This window comes from Callospermophilus lateralis, chromosome 7 (assembly GCF_048772815.1).
Source record: "Callospermophilus lateralis isolate mCalLat2 chromosome 7, mCalLat2.hap1, whole genome shotgun sequence".
NCBI lineage: Eukaryota > Metazoa > Chordata > Mammalia > Rodentia > Sciuridae > Callospermophilus > Callospermophilus lateralis.
Window position 1 is genome coordinate 37,613,382 of NC_135311.1, and position 19,116 is coordinate 37,632,497.

Below are 19,116 nucleotides of genomic sequence, written 5' to 3' on the forward strand. Positions count from 1 at the left end.
AGGTTCAGGTTAAAAATTTTTGTCAAGAAATGAGTGATGTCTTTCTGGGTGTATCCCATTAATGCATATTGGTCAGTTTGCATCAAGTTGAATAATTGGATATACAGGAATAAGTATCAGATCATCAAATGTGGAAATTTTTTTATGTAGTGGTAACAAATTTCATCCTTTGGTTAAGGTTGTAATGTGTGCCAGATCTCTTCATTGTAAAGGTTCATTTTCCCCTTTGTAATTAGTAAGTGCTCTACAGGCTGATAGCTTGAGATGCTGACAGTTGTGTTTCCCAATAGTCAGTGGCTTTAGCATTCTTTAAACCTTGCTTGAACTTTTAAAAATTAATTTCCTAGTTCTTAATTTTTTTCTCTTATCTGTTATGAAATTCTTTTACAAAAAAGAGTTATCTTGCCCTTATCTTCCCACTCCATTTGTTGTGTAAGTGGATTGTGTCTTTTAACAAATTATTATAATATGTACTTCTGTATTCCATAATTTTAGATTTTTCTGTCCTATTATTGTCAAATACATTCAAAATTTAACATTAACACAGTTAAAAAAGTCAAATATATGAAAAAGATATTCTCAGAAGTCCCATCTGCTTTCCAATCTTTTCTCTCATGTTTTTTTTCATTCTCTGAAGGTAAATTGTTAAATTCTATGATCTCCTTAATAAATATCTTTTTGCAAATAAACAGATGAATCATGTGCATACATAATTTGTATGTGTGTGTCACATATTTCCCCCTTTTCCAGATAGAAGTATTCTTTTGAACATAGCTTCTTTCAGTTAACATATCCTTGAAATTGCTTCATATAAGTTCATGAACTTCCTCATTCTTTTTTATAGCTGTATATATATAGTCCTTAGTGTGAATATACTGTAGCTGATTCCATCTTTTCTCTCTCGAATGTAGGGTGATTGCAATATTTTGCTATTATAAATAATGCTATAAAAAAACCTGTGTGTGTGTGTGTGTTGTGTGTGTGTATTTTTTCTTAATTGCTGGAATGCATATTCCAAGTAAATTTCTCAAAAATGAGGCAGCAGAGATTACATGTTTTGAGTGATTAAAACTGGCACTATGTGTTCATTTTAGGAGACTTGGACACAGTTGCAGGACTGGAGAAAGAACTGATTAATGCCAAAGAGGAACTTGTACTTATGACTAAAAAAGAAAGAGAAAGTCAGGTGAGTTTTATAGTCAAGGCTAATTTCCAAATTCCTGTTCCCCCTCCCCAGAATAGTTGATATTTAAAAGTACAATTCTCTAAGTATAATATCTAAGTTCAAATATAAGGTATACCTTTTTTCTTTTTGGAAAAAAAATATAAATCATTTTGTGTGTGTGTGTGTGTTTATATATAAAAAATGTATATGTAAGATATAGATAATATATTGTATATAATATAATAATATATGTAATTAAGATATATATATAATATATGCATACATACTATATATTTTATCCAATAAGATCCTCTTATTTTTATAATGGGGACCTTTAAAGCTTTTTAATGACTGAAACAATGAAGTTTTTTTATACCCATTGATAACTGTAAGAAAATAATTGTAAAACACTTGTGAAAAGAGGAAATGCTATGTTATTGCTGCTTAGAATTATGACATTAGACTCATGGAATTATAGTTTAGAAGCATTAAACAAGAGAAATTTGAGTATGAGCAATAATATTTATTGAGTACTCATTATATGCATTAGACTGTGCTGAATTCTTGAATTAATGCTAGTGTTCACAACTCTACACAAAATAGATCGCATTGGACTTATTTATAGATGGAAAAGCTGAAACACTAATTTATTTATTTTTTTAATGGGACAGGGATTAGTCCTAACTAATAAATGCCAAAGCTAAGATTTAGACTCAAAGTCTTTTGTGTCTCCAAATACTTTCTTTCTAAGAAGTCATTTCTTGGAATAGATACTCTTCCCCATCTTATGCATGAACTATTTCTATCAGTAATTTTCATCCATTTTCTTAGAAGAAACCTGTCAGTCTTATAGAAATCCTTCCTCTGTCTTCCCCATACAGCCAGTTGTATGTCCAGCTATGATGTAGAAGACATGTTAGGGCTACAACATAGCATTACAGACAAAAATTAAACACATGTTGCTATGGCATCTATTTTAAAAGGTCAGTCAGGGGCTGGAGTTGTATGTAGTTCAGTGGTAGAGTGCTTGCCTCATCTGTGTGAGATACTGGGTTTCATTCCTAGCACCACCTATAGATAAGCAAATAAAATAGATGTCCATCAATAACCAAAAAATATTTTTTAAAAAAAAGTCAATGTCATGGGTTCCTAAGTTAAGTTAGCTAGCTAAGTTCCTAGCTTTTTCTACCTTTTTGCTGTAATTTGATCTATAATATAAAATCTCTGTTTATATTTATGATGAAATTGTCTTATTATACCTTTTGATTTCATTACCATATTTTTGCTTATAAACCAATTCATACATGGCATTTAAAAAATTAGTTTTTAAATCCCCTAGTCCTTTCCCTTTTTTCCTCTACTTTAGCCATTGATTGATTATTCATGTCAGATATTTTAATTTTCACATACTATTTCTGTTTTTCTCATATGTACCAAATCCAGAGTAATGTTACTTTTTGATTCTGTTCTGTTTTCATGATCGTAAAATTATAATGCTTATGAATAAATATTTTGAATGAATGATGTTTAGTCATTGCTTAACTTCATGAATCCTTAATCCATTACCCTCTTCTAAGTCCAATAACATATAAATGTATTTCCACATTCCATCTAACATGAGGTATTTACCAAAAGCTATGCAATTTTTCCCATATTCCCTGTCTTGATATTATAGTAGTATATAGATGCGGCAGTAGTTACTTCATTAACTCCCTGCAATGTGCCAAGTACTTGTAAAATATTTTCTGTATTTCTTATGTAGCCCTGGAAAGTAGCTATGTTATTCCCATTTTACACTTGAGGAAATCATTAGTTTAAATGCCTTGTAAAGGAGTTTATGCCAAGATTTAAAACCTGTGTCAGTCTTACCTGCAGACCTTTTATCATGCTGTAAAAATGTTTTCTTCTTCTTGTTTTCATTTTTCTTCAATGGAACCAAGTACCTGGATGTCTGTATCTATCTGTCTATCTATCTTTCTATCTGTCTGTCTATCTATCTATCTATCTCTTTGAAGAAGGTCTGATAAATAGCACCCCTTTTTCCATACCCAACTCTGAATAAATTGAGAAATAAAACAAATTGGTGGCAGATAGCCTGAAGCTTTATCAGATTTAATACTGACAGAGTCTTAGAAACCTTAATGTAATAACCGATGTTGGACCTGGATTTGGTAATTGACCTGCTCAGTCACAGGCAGCATTGGGCCTGGCAGACTACTCCGTGGTGGGCAACAAACTGCCTTTAGAGAAACAGTGATAAAAAAATAGTCTTCCTTTAGGCCAGTGTCTTCTAAGGAGAGGAAGTGGGGAGAGCCAAGCAGGCCTGGTTTATTCTTCCACTGTGTACAGATAAGTCAAGTCCCTCCCCCTAATTGGGGGCAAAGAAAGGTCAAGAGTTACACTAATTGAGCTTCTTCAGCATGGAAGGAAAATAAAGGTAGTTAAAACTATCAAATAACTGTTACTAAATCATTATGAGCCCATATGTTTATACTGCAAGCATTGATGGAATTAGAAGATACACGAATAAAATTTTTCTTACTTTTGACTTAAATTTTATGTGCTTAAGGAAGAAGTGTTGCTTCCTTTAGGAAGCTTAGTTATACTTTAAATTGGCTTCTCTACCATCTCTCTTCACTTGTTCCACTGAATTTTTAAAGATTATCTTAAAATAGTTCTTTAAAATATTTACTTAAAATAACTTGCCATTGCCGTAAAGATTATATGGATATACGGTACCTACAAGAAAGACATTATACCTAGTGAATCAAGTTTGCTTCCACAAGTTCATACTCTGGATCTGCCACTTACTAGCTCTGTGATTTTTGAATTGGTTCCTTAATTTCTCTCGGTCTGAATCACCTCATCTGTAACTTGAGGTGTAGAAGTCACCTTATCTGTAAATTGAAAAGTAGTTGCCCCATAGGGTTTCTGTGAGGATTCATCTGTTCACTTGTTCATTCATTCATATATGGGTTACTTTCTGTAAGCTAGTGCAGGGCTGAGGTAGTGAGCAATATCAACAGTGTCCCATTCTGGCTCTGTGTAATTTCTACCAGAGAGATAAAAGACAAGAAACATGTTATATTATAAATTACAATATGTTATAATAATTATGCCATTAGATACTATAAATTATAAACATAAGATTTCCTTGACATATTTGCTCATATAAGCATTTTAAAATATTATAATATTATAATTGAAAATTAAAATGAGTGATACAAAAAAAAGTGATAGAAAGTAACATGGATGGGGACCACCTTAACGGGAGTGGTCAAAGAAGACTTCTTTGAGCAGGTGACACTGGGGTCCTGAGGATGGGAAGGAAGCATCCTTGGGAAAGATATTTCAGGCAGACCGAGTAATAGGTATAAAGCCCATGAATCAAGAGTCTGTGTTACAAGAACAGAAAAAGTCTTGTATTCCTAGAAAGTGAAGAATAAGGAGAAAAGTGGATGATATTGAAGGACAAGAAGTAGATTAGCCAGATCGATGAGTTTGTGAGAACAACTCAGCTATCATTATTATCATAATTTTTAATAAATTTGTTATAACAATGTTTATAATTTTCTAGTGAGGAGGGAAGGAAAATACAACACTGAAAATTTAGGGCCTACAGTGCTGTGTGTAAGATTACATTGTAGGTGGTAGCATGTTTAGTAGGAAGCATGTAATATTTAGTGATCTCTGATGTTAGCAGCTATTTTTGTTTGATGCCTTATTTATTAATTCATTAAGTTTTGCATGATGGAGGTGTTCTATAATGTTTTAATCTATTAGCTAAGGAACTTATATGAAGAAAAATTTCATCTTTTACTTCTGCTAAAGATAACCAGTTTTTAGGTGTCATAATAAATATGGTTAAATTAAATAAATTTGATGGTTTTATACTGTTAACTCAAGTAGAGGAAAACCATTAAAAACAACCATTACAACTTCCCATGAAACAACATTTGGTACCATGCTGTGTGGTTTATTGATTTGTTCCAGTAGAGCTTTATTCATGTTCTTGTTTTCTTTTGCATTATTGGCTGATAGTGATGTGATATGAAAAGCAGTTGCCTCATTGTTGAAATGTAAATGTCACAGCTGTTGTTTCCTCTACCTGCTGACTCCAGTGTTTCTTCTGTCCCCAGATGAAACTTTCTGCTCTACAGTCTATGATGGCTGTACAAGATGAAGAGCTACAGGTGCAGGCTGCTGATCTGGAGTCATTGACCAGGAACATACAGGTAAAAGAAGACCTCATAAAAGTCTTTCAAAGGTTTTTAAAGACTATTGGATGTGTTGGAATTCAGATTACCTGTAGGGCATCTTCAAACAATATGTGGATACAGTTGGTCCATTGGCCAGTGCTTATCAATATCCCACTTGAAAGTGTAGTAGATTATTTCAAGAATATCTGTTCCCTTGCCCCTCTGCTAGAACAGCTTTTATTACTATTTTAAAATCTATACTTATTATTTGTTTTTTTAATTTCTAGGTCCTGCAAATGCAACTGGTTGATCCTGAAGACATACCAGCTATGGAACGCCTGACACAAGAAGTTTTACTTCTTCAAGAAAAAGTTGCTTCAGTAGAATCCCAGGTTCAAGAAATTTCAGGAAACCAAAGACAACAGGTAAATTATTGAAATGCAGACTTTATTATTTTATTTGAAATAAGCAATATGAAGACTGTCAATCTCAACTACTTTTGAAAAAAGTCTAGGTCAACTGATGGTACTTCATAGAGAATCCATACTCCACAGTACCTTGCTCAGTTGCAGTCATACATGCCTATTTCTAACCTTTATAGTTCTGAAAGGAGTAGCAGTTGCTTTTGGACACATACTGTCAGTTATCCTTCACTCTCAAACATAAGTCACTTCTCTCTCAATTAACTCTTTATCATCTGCCTGCATTTAGCCATGTTCAGACAACTCCCAATTTAAAAAAGGAAGAGAGGAAACAACCCTTCCTTTGCCTTGAGTTCCTCTGTAGCTCTACTTTATGCTTGACCTTTTCAATGCCAAATTTTTTCAAAAAGATTTATCTACCTATGCTTTACATCCATTACTATTACTCTCACTAACTGTTCTTCTCATCCCCCCTCCAGCTTTAATTTTAGCTTAAACATCTCTGCTATTTACACATTATCATAGCCCATTATTTTTATGTCATGTAGTATATCTCACAAGAACATATGTATGTTGATGGATGTCTTTTCCTCCCACTAGATAGTAAGCTTTTCCCTAGAATTAGAACAGAGTCTGTCATATTAAAAGGTGCTCAATAAATGTTTATTTCCAACATTGAAAACTAGAAAGTCCTATTGTATGTTTCCCTCTTACCTATCCTTTCTCACTGTTTTTTGGGCTTCTTTCCTATGCTTCTGACTTTTGTCTCCTTTTTTTTTTCTTTCTTGCACTCATATTTGAATTCAGCTAACATATAAAATGATATTGTGTCATTGATTAAAACTGTAAGATAATACAGAGATCTTAAGTAATAAAAGACTGGGACTTTTTGGTCAGAGTATGTGCAAATACATTTTTTTCTTTTTCAGGATAAACTTGGCTTCATGTCTCACTTTTCCATTTGTATGTTGCTTCTTTTCTTTCTTCAGTTGCTGCTGATGCTAGAAGGACTAGTAGATGAAAAGAGTCGACTCAATGAGGCCTTACAAGCTGAGAGACAGTTCTGTAGCAGCCTGGTGAAGTTCCATGCCCATCCAGAGAGGTAAGAGAGTAACTTTTCCCTTTACTAAATAATAATAATAATTATTATTGTTATTATTTTTATTTTTGAGTCAGAATCTCACTAAGTTGCTGAAGCTGGCCTTGAATTTGTGATGATCCTGCCTCAGTCTCCCGAGTCACTGAGATTATAGGCATATGCTGTCATGCCCAACTTTGTTTTTCCCTTTTTTTAAAAAAAAATCCTTTTATTCTTTTCATTTCTTCTATTCTTTATTAAGTGCAGATGCTAATAATACCAAAGAAGAGAGAAAAAGAAAGCTATCCACTTCGTTATTTGCCGCGTAGATGGCAATAAGCCTCAGTGTCTAAATCTTGTCAGGAATAGTGTGTGTTTCACATAGTTACTGTGAGGATTAAATGAGAAGACAGCTTAGGCTTCTAAACAGTGCCTTGCGTATAGTAAGCATTTGGTGTATTTTCCTTTCTTTTCTCTGCTCTGTGTCCTGTTAAAGGCTGTTCTATTATAAAAGTACAGCTATAAAGGACTCAGATATTAGTTTAGTATCATTGAATATCATTGAAGGTAATACATTCATTGCAATACCTAATATTACCTCAGAATCATCGATAACCATCATGATGATTATATTTTCTTGTACCTCTTGATTTTTGGTCATGTATATTTTGTCTTTTGTGTTTATTTTCTATTACCTTCCCCCCGCCCCATTTCACTTTCTCTCCCAATCCTTTTTTCTCTTTCACAGTTTTAATTTTTTATTATTCCCATTTCTTCTAAATTCTTGCTGGGCTTAAAAATATTTTCTTTTTAAAGAACCCCTGGATCTTTAGTCTTCATGAACTGGATTTGTTTTCAGAACACTGTCCATTTTGGTAAAAAATAGCTATCCTCAGCAATTCTACTTGGCTCAGTCTTGCTTCACAGGGTCTTCTGAATTACTCTACCTTTGTCAGACATTTTTCAGCATTACAATAATTTTAGGTAATCATGGAAGCAAGTTTACTTTTTTTTTGTGGTGCTAGGGATTGAACTAAGGGGCCTGTGCATATGAGGTAAGCACTCTACCAACTGAGCTATATCCTCATCCCTTTCAGTTTACATTTAATTTTTTCCTAGGTTTTAGTTTTTCAGAAATAAAAGCTTTTAATAATGAAATTTCTCTTATGGGGCCTGTAGGAGGGTGAGAGCAATCATAGAACTATATTTTATTTGAGATTTGTCCAGAATCTGGCCTAAAGGGGCAGGCTTTGAAGAAAGAAGAGGCCTTGCAAATCTACCAGTAGTGACTGCATGTGCTGCACCAAAGAGCTCATTCATTTATGATGTCCTGGAGAACAGTACTTTAGAAAATCTCACGGTCTACAGTAGCATTGATGGCTCTTTGGAAACATAAGTGGACTTGTTACAGTTGATGGCTAATCCATTTTCCTTCTATGTGGCATGTTCAATCAGCTCTGAGAGAGATTGAACTCTGCAGGTGGAACTCGAAGGGGCCCAGGTATTACACAGTCTGCTAGAAGAAATTCTTGGAAGAAGCCTGGAGCGCTTAAGCAGACTGGAGACCCTGGCCGCCGTTGGAGGTGGGGAACTGGAAGGTGTGCAAGTTCATCACAAGCATGCCTTCTGAGCGCTGGCGGGTCACACTGCATCCCAGGATGGAAAACCTGTTTACACTAACCAGAGGGAGCCTTGTCTGATGTGGCAGAATTAAATGGTGACTTACTAATGATAGAGCTGGTACAAGTAGCATCAACTACAAAGTGAAACTCACTTTAGCCTCCTGTATCTTATGTACAAATCTACTTCTCCATTGATTGTTGGAAATAAAGTGTATTTGCACATTTAAATCATTCAGTTTTAGTTTCCCCACACATACTCATTTTTTTCCCAGCCCTTCCTTCTTGTTCCCTCATCCCTTCTATGGGCCAATAAAGTTTATTCCTTCCCCACTTTCACAATCCATTTCATATGTTCCATATCATGTCATAAATGCATGTGTGTGTATTATTTTTGCCATTCAATCAACTCCTGCTCTTTGAGAACATTTTTAAAATCCAATAAAAGAATAAAATGAAAGTTTCAAGATGAGAAAGAGAAAGATTGAGTTCATAAGAATGACTTTGCAAAAGTGATAATCCATATCAGAACGTAATCAAAATCAGGAGAGTAGTTTTAGCCCAACTTAAGAAACAGAGGCAAAACCTGTTAAAGTGTTTATAATAAACTTTTGGCTCTAATATTGTTTCAGAGTTGACTGTTGATCAACAGAGGTGAAATTAGATAGTTAAATATTAAATTCTATTTAAAACTTTGTTGATCCCTTTAGGTTTTCTTTTAAGCCAGGGACATGCCATTTAGTTCAGAAAAGTCTTCCATTGTCAGAATTCTCAGTATACAAAGATAATTGTTACTGTAATATCCCTGTTTACAATCAGTATTTTGCCAAATAACTTGTAGAAAAGAGTATCACTTCTGTATTTCCATTTAGTAGTGGCACTAGTTGGAGTCCTTTATTTTTCACTATCTAGTATGCATACACTTCTCTATATTAAGTAATGGGCTCTAGGCTTTTAAGTGCTCAAATAGTTTAGAATGAAATGTCACTGATCTGTATTCATGGGTTTTAGTCAGTGTCTTGGTGATCTCATGTGGCAACATGACAGGTGGAAGGAAAAGGTACTTGGGATTGTATTTCTGGTATTTTAAATGTCAAGAGTATAAAAAGTAACCAAGATTACTATGGAGTTTTGTGGATTCAGCACCAGGAGGTTTCTTATTTCTGTGGATATTTGTTTCCTAGATTAGAAGCAGAGATTTCAGTTGCTTTAAACATGGTAATAAGTGAGCAGGGATTTAGGGTTTTAGTACCCTAAACATGTCTGAGTTTCTTTTCTAAGCTAGATGGAACATAATTTTTATTTCTGTTTTTCACGTGAAACTGTTTCTTTCATATTTTTTAAATTTTTTTCTTTAGTTGTAGATGACATGATACCTTTATGTGGTGCTGAGTATCAAACCTAGTGCCTCACACATGCTAGGCAGGCACTCTGCCGCTGAGCTACAGCCCCAGCCCTTTTCTTTCACATTTGTATGCTGACATGGCTTACATTACAGTCTAATATTCATCAAGGATTCTGTAGCCTTAGCTGTGCCTGTAACAGTGTCAATTGATGTAACATGGACAGGGAGGATGTATTCTACCAGAGAAACACCTGGAATATTTTGATTATGTGGTTTTGCAGAGATTGGTAGTCATAAACTTTTCTCTTATTGGTGATGCCATTTCACTTTTAATGGCCTTGAGAGGAAAAGGGAGTCAATGGGAAAGAGAGAGGAAGTATAAGCATAACCACTCACTATTCTTAGTTTCCCGGTTGTAAGAGATGCTTTTCTGTACAAAACTTTATGTAGCTTTCTCCAAGTAAGAAAGCAGATAGTGGAGTTGAGCATAGAAATGTCAACCTGGGCTGGGGTTGTGGCTCAGTGGTAGAGCTCTCGCCTAGCATGCACAAGGCAGTGGGTTCAATTCTCAGCACCACATAAATGTAAAATAAAGATATTGTGTCCACCTAAAACTTAAAAAAAATTAAAAATAAATTTAAAAAAAGAAATGTCAACCTATTGAAGAGTAGTTTCTCATGTTATTACAACAAGGCATTTAGGAAAATTTTTCTCTTAATTTTACTAATAGACCAAGGAAGCTTTCTAAGTCTACTGTTAAGTTTTAACTGTGAGTGATTCTTCAGTTCTAATGGCTCATAGTTATTATAGTAATTTATGTTAATAATCACTGCTTCTATCAACCTCCAGTGAGAGTGGATTGATAGAAGAATACATTGAATTTTATTTTGATACCATAAATGTAACTAAAATCTAATACTAAGTTTCTAGTTTTGATTGGGTTGAGGCTTGCAAATAGTGCTACTTGGAAAGAGCTTGCTGTATGTGGATATTTGTTTCCTAGATTAGAAGCAGAGATTTTAGTTGCTTTAAACATGGTAAGAAGTGAGCAGGGATTTAGGGTTTTAGTACCCTAAAAATGTCTGAGTTTCTTTTCTAAGCTAGATGGAGCATAATTTTTCTTCTATACTTCTGTTTTTCACATGACACTGTTTCTTTCACATTTTTTAAAAATATTTTTTTAGTTGTTGATGACATGATAATATAACATATTATGATTAGAGAACAATTCTGATGAACATTTTTGTGTAACTCACATATAGCTGTGATTGGACACATCATTCATATTGTCATTTAGTATTATATAATGTGCTTCTTTTCTCTCTTTAGAAACACAGGGTCTTCTGAATTACTCTACTTTTGTCAGGCATTTTTCAGCATTACAATAATTTTAGGTAAACCTGGAGTGCCATGTGTGTGTGTGTGTGTGTGTGTGTGTGTGTGTGTGTGTGTATGTATGTTTGTGGGTTTTACTCGGGTCAAGCCCAGGGCCTTGAGAATGCTAGGCAAGCACGGTACCACTGAGCTATATCTCCAGCCCACTTACGCCATTTTTAATCAGAAACAGAACTTAAATTTAGAAAAATCCATATTGATAGATTTCATTGGTCTTACATTTTCTTTTGAATGATGTAAGTCCACAAAGTAATGGTTAAAAGGGATCAGGATAGATAAAGTTTATAGTTTTTAGAACTGTAGAGTTAAAAAGGACTTCTAAGGGTATTTTTTAATGATTGAAATGGAAGTCCTTCTGACATGTTTAAACTCTTATGAAAGTTTTGTTAGTTTGTTTTTTGAGCGGTTCTTTTGTTTGTTTAGGTTTTGTTTTTGTTGTTTTTTTTTTTTTTTGGTGCAGGGATTCACTATAGAGCTTCATGCATGCTAGGCAAGTGCTGTGTGACTGAGCTACCTACCTAGCCGCTCTACTGCAGGTTTAAATCATATTATTGAAATCTAATGATTATTAGAGACTAGTATACGTCAACATTTGTCTGTTGGTCTTTTTTTAAAGCTATTTAGTTATTTACTTTGAGAGGGTATACTCTTATCCCCTGTTTCCTTTACCCTCAACCCATCCATTGCCACAGCAACTTTTCTTCACTCAGTTGTAGACAACAGCAATATTTTTAGTACCTCTGTATCTTAGTACATTTTTCTTGTTCATAATTCTAAAAGATTTTTAAATTATATCATAATTGGTTAAAAAAAATCTATTAAGGATGAAGAAAATCTAAACCCGTATAGGATCTCAGCCACAAAAAGTAGCTTCCTTATAAGATTCTTTAATATATTTTACTTGGTTTATTCATGAGTGACTTACGCCTAAAAGACCTATCACTTCTATGGTAATTTATGCTCCTAGTTTAGTGTGGGGGTTGTAAGAAGTTGAGTCATAGTTTCAAAACAGTTCAGTTTTCATTTTGTTAATTTCAGTTCTACTTTGAGTTTTGAGTTGCTTCTGGAATCTTCTGATTAGGGAAAGAAGAAGCAGGTCACATTATACTAAAATTATTCCTTTTTTTTAAAGAAGTAAAGGTTGATTGGCTTACCTAAAGTTATAGTCTTAGAACACTTTTAGTACTTTTGCTTTCCTTGAGCTCGTAACAGAAGTCTCTAGATCCAATTGTTTGGGTAAAGGCATTGTTTTCTGGTGTTTTTATAAAAGAGCCACATAATCTTCACACTTGAGATAGTTGTCTCTTTAATACTAGCTGGCCTTGTATTCAGCAAGTCTGTAGCCAGTATCCTCCAGATAAGGGACAAAATGTCTATGAAGTTAGGGAAAAAAATCAGTAACTCACACACTTGAAATCCATTTTTCATCTTATATTGAAATATTGTACAAAAGGTAGAATAAATGAAATGAATTTTCTTTTTCAAATACAAACATCTTGTGAGATAGAAGCACATATTTCTCCCTTGCTCTTAAGTTAAAGCTTGGGATGCTTTTCTCCTTTGGGTAGTATAGAATCATTTGTACTCAGGAAAAAAAAAAACAGCTGAAAAAATGGAGCTCATTTATGGTAACTCTAATAAAAAAAAGAGAAGGGACAAATTAATAGGTAGTGTGCTGGACAGATTTCTATAGTGTAGGTTCTGAGTCTTAATGCATTTTTAAATATTTAAGCCACTCCTTCACCATTTATAGGTTTATTAAAACATTTTATTATGATTAGAAAATAAAGTAATACTTTTACATAGTCTTTGAGTATTGATAGAAGGTAAGTTCTCAGCTTTTTTCTATGTAATCACATGAGCCAGGATGAGTGCACCAAATAAAAAATTAGCATTATCATTTGCCTCCAACAGGGAAATGGAAGGGAAACCCAAAACTGTTGAACTAATAATGCTAATTTTTGTCAGATTTCAAGTAAGAACACTTACACTTGTAAAGTGATAAACTCATTATTTTTGTGTTACTTCCCTTTTGTTGTTTAAAATCAAATTCCAGAAATAAAAATCTTTATTATACTGTTTTCCTTTGCTAGAATTGAAAGAATAAAACAGAAAGTTCAGCAGCATCAGAAAATGTTTGGTCTAAAATATTAAGAGTAGGACTAAGTACTTGAACCAAATAAACTTTTTTCCATGGAGAACGTCTAATTGTATGGCAAATTCTTGTAGATTTGCTTTTTAGTACTTGAGTATGAGGTGCTGCTTTTTGTAGTTATAAAGTCATTATTCTAAGATATTTGTCGCTCAATTTATACACTTTAGAGGTGTGTATATATACATGCAAGTATATTTTATAACTCCTGAATTCCCACCACTGTCCATGCAGCATTATTAGCTTAATTTTTTTAAAGCAAAGTTTTATTTGCTTTTATCACTTTAAATTTTGTAGGCTTAAAGTGATTCATAACTTCAGATGAAAAAGAAAATTACATGTTAAATGATCAGAAACTTGGCATTAAATTATTTTTAGAACTTTCCCCACCAAGTTAAGCTGTATATTTTTCTTTGAAAGTTAATTTCTTCATAGATCTGTGGTGTTAATCTGTATTAATATTTGTGCTAAAATGGAGAGTGTACTTTTTATATATAACTGTTAGAATTCCAGCTTACTTTAGTTGAGACACAATAAATTGTTACTGATCTAATAAAAATATCAAAGGCCTACAGAAACTATTTGGTTTTGTTCTTAAAAGATTTATGAGAAAAGAAGTAGAGGATACTTATCTTTTGTTCTTTTCCTTTATAGGAAAATCAGTCTATTGATCATTGTACTAAAATTCCAAGTCAAAGTAAGGCTCTTTGGAATGACTACTTTACTAAAGGAAGAAAGAAGAAACCTGAATTTTTCTCCTCCCAATGAAGTGACACTAAAGAGACAGTGTTACACTTTTCTCCAGAAAACTGAAATTGGCTGCTTTACCTTAAAAATCCTCTCTTAATTCTCCTTGCTGAAGTAGATTAGGAGAAAGCAGGACGGATTTGAGGATCCACTGTTATAATGGCTGGTGCTGTCTCTTTAAATCTTCCTAGAAAAGCCTTGTGTTCTTTAAAGAAGAGACCATAAGCGGGAGGAAATCCTCAACATTACAGAATTACATTTACAGAGTAAGTCCAGTGAGCATATTTTCTCTCCAGGATGTCCTAATTTACACATATACTGGTCATCCTAAGGATAAGTGACTAGTTCATTGAATAATCACCCTTTTGAAAAAGTAAAAATGTTTTCCAAAACTCTGTTGATATTTCATATCCTGAAAATTGACTTGGATTTTAATTTAGTTTTGTAAAGCCACTTAAAAACAGTGCTTTCTGAATACTGTATGGGTCAGGGGCCTCCAGGTTGCATGAGATGTGTTGCAACTTAAAGACAAAGGTATTCCATAAAGGGGCTTGATTTGCAGACAGCAGCTTTCTGCTGTTCCAAAACAAGCATCTGTTTAGACAAAGAATTTTATTTCTCAGTAGAGGCTATGGAGAGCTACATAGAATATTGACTTTTTCTTATGGCCCTGAAGGGAATAGATGCAGATAAAATTGATAGAAGAATGTTCTCCTTTGGTTCTTTCATCTAGCATCATAATATTAAGTCAGTGATGGTTGGTTCATGACATAAAGTATGAGAGTTCTGCTAATGAGCACACAGCAGAGTGTCCAAGAATGAAAGAGATGGATGGAGAGGACCTGGCACTGAGGGAAAGAACACTGGGCACTGCAAACTTATGCTGTCAAGTACTAGCTTTTAAAATCCTCTTTCAGGATTAGTAAAATATGAACCCTGCTATGTTCTTGGTTTAGTTCTTAAAGATTTATGAGCAAAGTAGAGAACAGTCATATCTTTTTTATTTTCCACAGGGGAATCAATCTATTGATTGTTGTACTAAAATGTCTTATCTCTTTTCTGTTGATCCCATATAAATGGCTTATAGGGGAAATAATGATTATAGAGTAGGGGGAGTGATCTTGACCCCACCCAGTTTGGACTCCTTACTAAGAATTAAAATTAAACTTTGTGAATTTTCCTGTAAAGCTTATTTTGCATGGTGGAGTTTCAAGACAGTTATAATTTACTGCTGGTGAATCCTGTTTGTATGGCACCTTTCCAAAAGAGTTCATCCTATTTCGCTGATGACTCGATTCTTTTTCAACTGTCCTGGAAAGCAGAAAGAGCACAAAGTATTATTTCAAGCATCTTGCTGAGGAAAACCGATTTTCATAAGTGAAGAAGTACAGGTAGAATTAATCAAGATCATCCAGTTAATAACATCAGGTCTAGAACTTTCTTCTTCTGCTTACATTTAGATTATGTGGCCTTCAGTTTAGTTAGCCCTAGTCCAAGGACCACTTCAATTGATAGAAAATTATTTTCTAGATCTAAATAATGGACATGTTGGTATCACCTCTATTTTGGTGGTTCAGAGCCTAGAATCTTGTAAGAACCACAACTCCATGAAAACCATAAATAAAAGTTTATCAGCAGCAACAACAATAATAAACAGCAATACTGTCTGAGGGTAAGCTTTATTGAGGACATACTGTACTAAGCACTGTTCTAAGCACTTTAAAATTAGCAAACCCTTTGAAGTTCACAACAGCTGCATGGAATGGATGATAACATTAACCCTAATTAACAAATGAGGATACTGAGTTACAGACAGGTTATGACTTGCTTAAAGTCAAAACTAGTGACAAAAGAATAATTCAAACCTCGACTGGCTCCAAAATCCACATTCTCAATATGCAATTTATCTTCAATTTAAAAAGTTTTATAAAAGTAAGAATTTTTTCCTTGCCAAAGAAGACCTTATGGTTGCAGAATGCTTAAACTGTTGCCAAAGGATTTTATCATGTTACATTTTAGAGGGTTATTAAAAAATATTTTTTTAGTTCTAGTTGGACACAAAACCTTTATTGTATTGATTTATATGTGGTGCTGAGGATTGAACCCAGGGCCTCGTATGTGCTGGCAAGGCAAGAACTGTACCACTGAGCCACAACCCCAGCCCTGATTTTTTTAAATATATATTTCTCTTAGTTGTAATTGGACACAATACCTTTATTTTTATTTATTTTTTATTTTTATGTGGTGCTGGGGATTGAACCCAGTGCCTTGCATGTGCTAGGTGAGCGCTGTACCACTGAGCCACAACCCCAGCCCTTTTAGAGGGTTATTTTGTTTATTTTGTAGAACTGAATAGATGGTAGAAGATAATTTTCAAGATCTAGATAATGGACCTTTTGTTATCACCTCTATTTTGTGTAGTTCAGAGCCTAGAATATTATAAGAACCACAATTCTATCAAAACCTCAAATAAAAGTATTTAAGATTGCAGGCATGTTTTCATGTTAACATGAAACATGTAAAACAATCTTGGAGAATTGAGTCAACTTATGAATGAATAGATTCTTAGATTTTGGAGCCTCTCAAAGTGACAGACCAGTTTATTTTATATTTTTATCCATAAAAGCAGAAGACTCATCAGTATAAAAAGTTTTAGAAACTTTCATTTAAATTAGAAATTTAAAGAAGTCCAAGATAGTTCTAAAGATAGACTTCTTTTACCATGTAAAAAGCTTAGAAAAGGGAATTCCCCACAAAAGAGGTTCTTTATTTTCATTCATTTTAAAAAATGTAAATTATAACAGAAAGATGGATGACTAATGTACACTTAGATATAATATATAAGATATCTTCATTTTATTCCAACATTTTCTATAAAATATTTTCAGCTTTATTCTAGTCCTCAAACAAACAAACAAAAATTGTTTTCAGCTTTCTAATTCAAGGTGGTAAAAGGTAAGCAACTTTAAAACTGCCGTAAAGTAACTACAGCAGATTGAATGAATTCTGGGGGGTAAGGAGGAAAGAAAAATAAAATCCCTGTGTGGTAGAGTGTTGAGGTAAGATGGGCATTCTTCCTTTTTCTCTAATTTCTGGTGAAGTCAGAACCAACACATCCTGTCCTCCCCCCAGTGAATTAAAAATGAACATTATCTAGAAATGTAAATGTGGCATCAGAAAGGACCTCAAAGGTAAGTGGAGGGCAAAAAGTGTCACATAAACAACTTCAAGACCCATGACAGTCACATTTCCTAATTCCACTTGAGGAACCTAATAAAGGAATCATCCTGGGATGGGGACTTAGCATAGGCTGTGCAAGCCACCAAGAATGGTACGGGACAAAGATCTGGATCTAACAGAGCTGAGCTTCCTTGAATTACAGGATCATTCTCTAGCTCAGTGTTCTAAAGGAAAACAACGGAAAAATATGCTTTCTTAATCTTTCACTGAGTAGGACAATTAATTTGTGTGCGTGTGCACACACACACAGGAAAAATAAGATGATGATCTCTATCATTGTACAGGGAAAGATTCTCCAAAGTAAGCATAATATATATATGTCCTTCAGTGAATTATCATTTAGTGTTTTGAAGCAGTCAGAGCATTCACCTCTCAGTAGAGGTGAACATATTCATCTCTATTCAGCCAGTGCCCTGGGTGAGAGAGTTCTGGGGCCAGTTTGAAATAATAAGTATTGGAAATCCCCGCTGTACACTGTCTGCCACCGATTAAGATGCTCATTGTTAGAGGTTTCTCTTTGTGGAGGGATTTACTGAATAGGATCCTGCCTTGGTCCACGATTAAATAACATTCACCAAAAGATCAGGGAAATTAAACTGTTAGAACAGCATGCCTAATTACCTTTATACCTTGATGAGGTCAGCATGAGCCATTGTAAATTCTCTGACATGAACTTGCAGATGCCAAGAAATGGAATCTAAATACAAATTGCCCCTGTTCATCTCATCTGCAGGATGGGGAGTAAGAATTCAGGTTTAAGAAAGAATAGGTGAGAGGGCTAACCACTCGGACAGTGAATACTTATTATTCATGTAGAACCTTTCATTTATGGAAATCTGAGCTCAGGAGGAAGCTCCTTGGTTTGGCAAGAAGAAGCAAAAATAAAGGTCTGATTTATCACCTGAAGAAACAATGAATGGATCCTAAGAGTACAGACACTTCTTGACAGGTACAGACACACTTGTTAGGATTAGTTGGGTAACCTTGGACAAGCCACTTAATCTCTTTAAGGCCAGGGTTATTGAGTGGTATGAAGAGGACTTTAACAGATTGGTTGCTGAGTCCAGGGTCAGAACTAGATCTTGAGATTCTCTAACCTGGGTAGGTTCTGTAAGATACAGGGTGGCACAGGAGATATTCTTTGGTATTTTGATAAAATAAAACTATAAAATGGGCACAGTTATTGATCTAAAGTAGTATGGACAGTCTTTTATTCTAACAAAAGTAAAAAAGAAGAAATTCTCTAAATTTGTTCATTATTGTAGTCACTAGCTATATGTGGCTATACCAATAAAAATTAATTTAAGTAAAATAATTAATCCAGTTTCTAAGTCACACTAGTCACATTTCAAGTGCTTAATAGCCACATGTGACAAGTGTCTACTTATTGGGTACTGTAGACAAAGAACAGTTCCATCATCAAAGAAGGTTCTGTGGTCAGCACTGCCCTAGACCACTAGCTGCCTAGACCAGTAATGGCAGTGATTTGTCCTTTAGAGCAGGGTGTGGACGTTTGTGCTGTGGGGTGACTGTGTACATGGTGACTGTGTACATTGGGGAATGAACGAATGGATTAATCCTTATTGGAACAAAGTATAAAAAAACCCTCCATTCAAAGGATGTTGTCGTTGAACAGAGTTTGAGAGACATGGGGAAGAGGGAAAGAGGAGGGAATTAGGAAACAGTATCATTCTGTGTCTGAAATCTGGACTAGACCTGAGTCTTTCCCAGGACACAGGACCCCCAGATGGGAG

At 34.3% G+C, this 19,116-nt stretch overlaps 1 protein-coding gene across 1 annotated transcript in view; it reads left to right on the forward strand.

Moving 5' to 3' along the window:
* The window catches only part of LOC143404181 (myomegalin-like), a 69,616-nt gene that overhangs the window by 11,193 nt on the left and 39,307 nt on the right, over positions 1 to 19,116 (forward strand). The window contains 5 exon segments of the mRNA XM_076862472.1: positions 1,095 to 1,186; positions 5,305 to 5,421; positions 5,652 to 5,789; positions 6,776 to 6,888; positions 8,320 to 8,447. Of these exon segments, the coding sequence (XP_076718587.1) occupies positions 1,095 to 1,186; positions 5,305 to 5,421; positions 5,652 to 5,789; positions 6,776 to 6,888; positions 8,320 to 8,447 (588 nt within the window).